The sequence below is a fragment of the Onychomys torridus genome, chromosome 11, assembly GCF_903995425.1.
Source record: "Onychomys torridus chromosome 11, mOncTor1.1, whole genome shotgun sequence".
Classification (NCBI taxonomy): domain Eukaryota; kingdom Metazoa; phylum Chordata; class Mammalia; order Rodentia; family Cricetidae; genus Onychomys; species Onychomys torridus.
The window spans coordinates 38,350,030-38,356,183 of NC_050453.1; the positions used below are offsets into that span (position 1 = coordinate 38,350,030).

At 42.4% G+C, this 6,154-nt stretch overlaps 1 protein-coding gene across 1 annotated transcript in view; it reads left to right on the forward strand.

Annotated features, from left to right (window-relative positions):
- Nucleotides 1–5,506, forward strand: part of Tdrd5 (tudor domain containing 5) — a 51,486-nt gene extending 45,980 nt beyond the window's left edge. Inside the window, exon 18 of the mRNA XM_036202443.1 lies at nt 4,064–5,506. Coding sequence (XP_036058336.1) covers nt 4,064–4,344 — 281 coding nt within the window. The 3' untranslated portion in view covers nt 4,345–5,506. The remainder of the gene's footprint in view (nt 1–4,063) is intronic.
- The last annotated feature ends 648 nt before the right edge of the window (nt 5,507–6,154 follow it).

The window sequence follows — 6,154 nt, forward strand, 5'->3', positions numbered from 1 at the left end:
TTTTGGTGCCTGTCCTGGAACTCACTTTGTAGACAAAGCTGGCCTGGAACTCAGAGATCCACCTGGCTCTGCCTCCTGAGTTCTGGGATTAAAGGCATGTGCCACCACCGCCCAGCTTTTAAAATATTCCTTTAACTTTGCCAATATAGTGGAATGTGAAAGGCTATTGCAACCAATTCAGATCATTCTGTTCCCCATATTAGCCAGCTTTCCTGTGCTTAAATGCCATTATATCTTTAAATTGACATATTTATACTAATAAAATCTTAGAGTAGTATGCATTTTCCTATCCCAGCCTGATGTTATTGTTATATATTTTAATTTTTATATTATGTACCCATAATCAATTCTTATTTTCCTTTTTATAGTCAGTTTTAAAAAGAAATTTAAAAAAGAAAGCATTTTACTTTACTTACTTACATATTTATCTTTTTATTTCAAAGTTTAAATGAGGGTTCAATAAATCTTTGCTGTAACAAGTCAAGAAAATAGGGCTGGACAGTGACTGAATTGTGGTTTGTATGGCACTCACAAGACCCTTGAGTTTGGTCCCTGGCACCCCCAAATATACATATTTCATTTTTGTGGGTATAGGATCTGTGCCACAGTACAAAAACAGTTGTAGACACGAGTTAATGAAACTATAAAACCACAGAGCTGGAAGGTTTAAAAACGGAGGCTAGTTTCCTGAGTCCTTTTTAGACTCGGTTACACATGCACTAGTCACCCACTCTGTAGCTCATTGATAGCTCGATTCTCAGCTCTGCTCTCTGTGGGTAGTGTCTGTCCTGTGTCCCAAGTGTCCCAGCATGGACTTTGATCTTAGATACTCTGTTCTTCATCTCCACATTTTGTTTGAAGTCTTTATTTTCCAGTTATTTCCTGTCATGCTTACATTTTTCTTTCCTCTTAACTATTGAGTGTCCCAGCATCTGTTTTAATGCATTTATCTCGTGATTCTTTCTGAAACATATCGTCTGTGTCCTGTTTGGATCTGTTTGTTATTTTCTCCTGATTCCAAGTCAGACTCTGATTCTTTGGATGCCAGACATAGAATTTTATCTTGTCTGGATTCCTTCCAGAATTCTGTCTGTTTTAGGGAAGGGGGTTGTGTGGCAGTTACATTTCTCAACATTGGTTTCACACACACTCACACACACACACACACACCTGTAGTGTGTTCCCTTAGGAGTCACTCCCACAGCAGTGTACTCAGCAGAAGCTGTTGTCCAGATGTTTGCCCAGTCTCCTGATGGTTCAAGGCAAGAGAGTGAATGCTCGATTCCTGCTCAACATTGCAGCTGTCTGTGTAACCACATATTCCCCTTCATGTATTTATCTTTCTCTCTGGTGGGCATTACTTAATAATTTTATAATCAGAATGTTCCGTCTTAGAACATACTATCAAATCTTGTGTGACAAAAACTTATCACAAGTACCATGGATAATACATCATGTGTTACATGCTTAACACACAGAGATAAAAGGGATTGGATTGTACTTATTTTCCTGTGAAGTTATTGAAATTTGTGTTTGCAGACTGTATAACAGGAGTTTGTGCAGCGCAGCAAACTGAATGCTCTGCTGAACGGATTTAAGTTCACCTGAAGTTTTTAAAGCAGGTTTTTGTTTTTTAAGACAGAGTCTTCCTTGCTCTGTGGCCCATGATGGACTGAACCTTGCCATCTAGTTCAGGCTGGTCTGGAATTTTCTAACCTCCTGATTCTTCCTAGTGCTGAGATTGCAGGCACGTGCCCAGCATGCTCCATTAAAGCAGGACTTTGTGGAATAAAACCCCAAACATGACAGTTCTCTCACACTGGGATGCCACCTTGGGTAGCATTGGTCTAGAAATCAGCTTCTTAAAACTGTGAGGGGTAAAGTGTACGGTAGTAAAAGGCTGCGAACATGCAACAATCAAAATTCAGTTCAGACATCTTTAAGATTTACTTAATGTAGCCGAGCGGTGGTGGCGCACGCCTTTAATCCCAGCACTCAAGAGGCAGAGCCAGGCAGATCTCTGTGAGTATGAGGCCAGCCTGGTCTACAGAGTGAGATCCAGGACAGGCACCAAAACTATATGGAGAAACCCTGTCTTGAAAACAAACAAACAAACAGATTGGCTTAACGTATATGGGTGTACTGTTTGCATGTATATGAGCACACTTTAAGAGGGGATTGGATCTCATGGGACTAAGGTTGTATGAGCTGCCGTGTGAGTGCTAATAATTGAACTCAGGACCCCTGGAAGAGCAGCCAGTGCTCTTAGCTGTTGAGCCACAGCTCTAGATCGTCTGTTCAAACTCTTAGTGAATCCAGGGTGCTTGTGGTGCCCTCCCACATGCTGCCTCACACCATTTCACTGCAGCCTTTGTTCTTGTACACTTAAGATGAATACTCTTCAATGTGCATGCCAACCAAGCAATATGACCTGGCAAACAAATGCTCTCTGAGACACCTGGGTGCAGAATTAAGATAAGGTTGTTAGATAAGGTTGCAGTGTTTTTATTGTACACAGGTTTCTGCTCATAGAAACTTAATGGTTTACCAAAAAAGGTGAGGGCTAGGAGATGGGTATAGCTCAGTTACTAGAGTGCTTGCCGAGTGTGCACAAAGCCCTGGGTTCAAAAAACTGCACACACCCATAATCTCTGCATGTGGGAGGCAAGGTCAGGAGGATCAGGAGTTCTAGAGTGATTTCCAGAAGCTAGAATGTACTATGTGATGCCCTGTATTCAAACAAAAACAAATACAACATAATGGCTTAATTATAGAAAACAAAGGCTTTTATTTACTATTTTCCCCCTGTCATTTCTAAGTATCAAAATAGTGTGTCTTTGGATTGGGTCATATGAGAATGTTTGAGTTACTGATGAGTTGTTGTTGTTTTTTTTTCTTTTTCTTTTTTCTTTTTGTTTTTCAAGACAGGGTTTCTCTGTAGCTTTGGAGCCTGCCCTGGATCTCGCTCTGTAGACCAGGCTGGCCTCGAACTCACAGAGATCCACCTGCCTCTGCCTCCGCCTCCCAGTGCTGGGATTACAGGCATGCACCACCACCGCCTGGCGAGTTTCATTTTTTAAAAATTGAATGAATTTTGCCTTTAGGATTAAGGTAAGGGCAGAATTTCCAACAATTTCTGAAATGGTCTAAAACATTCTTGTCATTTTTATAATACATTTTAGTAAGCATTGAAGATGTTCTATATCCTCATAGTATCAAATTCTCAGCCAAGATTCAATCCTTTGTGTAAAAAATAAGTAATCTATCAGATCAGCATGCACATTTGATTTTACCAAAGACGTTTTAAGAATAAATTTATGCCAGGAGGTAGTGGCGCACACCTTTAAAGCTATACAGAGAAACCCTGTCTCAAAAAAACAAACAAAAGAGAATAAATTTATTATCAGTAAACATCTGATTTATATGCCTATTTTATGTAGCAGGGCCCTATAAAACTCTCAGGCAAAAAGTGGTCTCCAGTGGAAAAGAGCCAGCACTGGTCTAGCGTGTGCATGTAAGAATGTGTGGCATCCCCACCCTTGGTCATTAGATACTCCGGCTGGAGCATTGGAGCACCAGCATTTTCATTTTGCTCCTGTGGTTATTTCTAATTACAGAAACCAACACGGAAGGTACTTGTTAGTAGGTGGCCTTTTACAGCTCTGTTCCAACTCTGGCAGAGACTTGGAATTAGAACTGCTTGGCAGTAGAGAATGCCTGTGTAGTTCCATTTTGTTTTGTGCTGGAAAAAAAAATAATAATAAGGGAGCTCTGGGCTTTTCGCTGGGATCTGAGTGCCATCCGATTTATTTTCGGACATTCCTAAAAGGAAGCCTTCCTTTCCCCACTCACGTCTCTCCCTTTCTTGGCCCTGAGCCTGAGAAGTGTTTCTTTTATGCTAATGCAGGATTCACTTCCTGCCCATCCTTGGCTGTTTTCTGAGCAGCGTCCCTCTGACCAATCAGAAAAGGCTGTAATGCATGTTGGTAAAGAACTGGACTGGAGGGGCAGGCAGTGAGTTGGAGAACTTCTTGAAAGGACTCTTGTTTTTCCTCTTTTTCAGTGGAAAGTTCTCCAGGGAGCCTAAAGAGTGAAGATTTTTCTGGTAGCCGTGCGGACACAGTGGTCAAGGACGAGAGAGGAGGAGCCATAGACCAGCTCTCTTTGATTTTGTCCCCCCAGCACCAGATTGCTCAGAAGCTCTACATCCCTCGAAGCACAGCCACCGCTGTCTTGGGAGCTGCGGCGCGGTTAGCCACGTCCAGGAGCCTCCTGCACTGGTACCCCAGTGTGAAAGGTTGGAAGCCTGAGGGGCAGGAGGCGGAGAAAAATGAAGGGAAGTAGCGTTTGGGTAGCGATCACAGGGTCTTTTCTGTATGACCATATGCTGGCTTTGTTTTGCTAACTGACCACTTTGATGTGTAAGTATTGATATTCTGTGTTAATTTTAATTTTTGTTCATGATTTTACTTCATTTCAAATGGTTTGGTTCACCTTTGTTTTAATGAAGTAATTTAAAGGAGTTTGTGTATATGTTTCTGTGAGTGTTTTTCTTGTACATATCATGACTGATAAATGAAAATTGGAAAACTAATGTTTTGTGATCTGTATTTAGCCAGACAACAGTGTTTTCACATCTCTATCACACAGTGGCCTGTCCAGGCAAGGATTCTCCTGCTGTAAGCCTGGTAGCAGCATCCTGACTCTAAATCCAGAACCACATGGCTGAAGCTGCCAAGTTCTGCTTGTTAGCCACCTCCTAGAATACATTTGCATAAACTTCCAATGGTTGTTTAAGCCTAAGAAGTCCCTAGGGCCGGCTCATTTCCCAGGTTGCAGGATTAGCTGGGTGGGGCTTGCCCAAGAGATCAGTACTCCCTGATTGATTCCCTATAGCATCAGGCTTTTCTTGAAACATTTTATCTCCTTGAACACTGGAACTTGTACATACATTTCCTGCTGCTTTTCTCCACAGCTCTGCATAAGGGTGATCACTAAGAAAACCACAGCACACAGTCAATACTAGGCTGCCTTAAAATCTCTGCCAAACTCTTCAGTTTAGTCTCAGGCAGATTCTTAGGACAGAGTAAAAAGCAGCCCCATTCTTTCCCAAAATATTACAAGAATGCTTTTTAGACCAGCCACATTACCATATTCTTTCCTTCTGAAACCTCTTGGACTGGGCCTGCAAAGTCCACATCGGCTCGACACCACTGTCTTCCGTGTTCCCGCTAGGATGGCCCATTAACCCCCACTCAGTCAACTGCTTTTCTAGTCCAGAGTCTTGCGTAGTCCCTCAGCAAATAACTTGGTCAGGCCTCTCACAGCAATCCCCTCGTCACTGGTACCAGCTTCTGTCTTTGTTGCTGGTTTATTGCTGTGAAGAGACACCATGACAAGACAGCTCCCACAAAGGAAACATTGAATTGCGGGCTTGCTTGTAGTTTGAGAGGGTTAACCAGTCATCATGATGGCAGGAAGCAGAGAGAGACAGACAGACACACACTGGGCCTGGTGTGGGCTCTTGAAATATCAAAGCCCGCCCCCAGTGACACACTTCCTCCAACAAGACCACCCCTCTGAATCCTTCTCAAACAGTTCCACTCCCTGGTGATTTAAGTGTTCAAATCTGTGAGCCTATGGGGGCCATTCTCATTCAGACACCACACTGAGTTTCTTCCTTACAAATGCGAGTCTCAGTAATATTCTGGAGACAGTGTGAATCTAATGGCATAGAAGCTGTTGTACTAGGAAGGTTGAATGGAAGTCCACGTTTAGTCGGTGAAACTGTCAGCCTCTATGATAGCAACCGGCTGCCTGGAAGAGCTCTACCAAAGCTGAACTGCCAGACTTTGTAAGTTTGACAACTGGTTTATAAGCTGAAACCAACTATTGCTCTACCTTGCAAATTAGAATTAGCTGTGCTAGGGCTGGAGAGATGGCTTAGTGGTTAAGAGCACTGACTGCTCTTCCAGAGGTCCTGAGTTCAATTCCCAGCAACCCCATGGTGGCTCACAACCATCTAAAATGAGATCTGATGCGTTCTTCTGGTGTGCAGACAGAATACTGTATACATAATAAATAAATATAATCTTTAAAAAAAAAAACTAGCTGTGCTAAATATTTGAAGTTCCTCATTATTGCGGCAATTAAC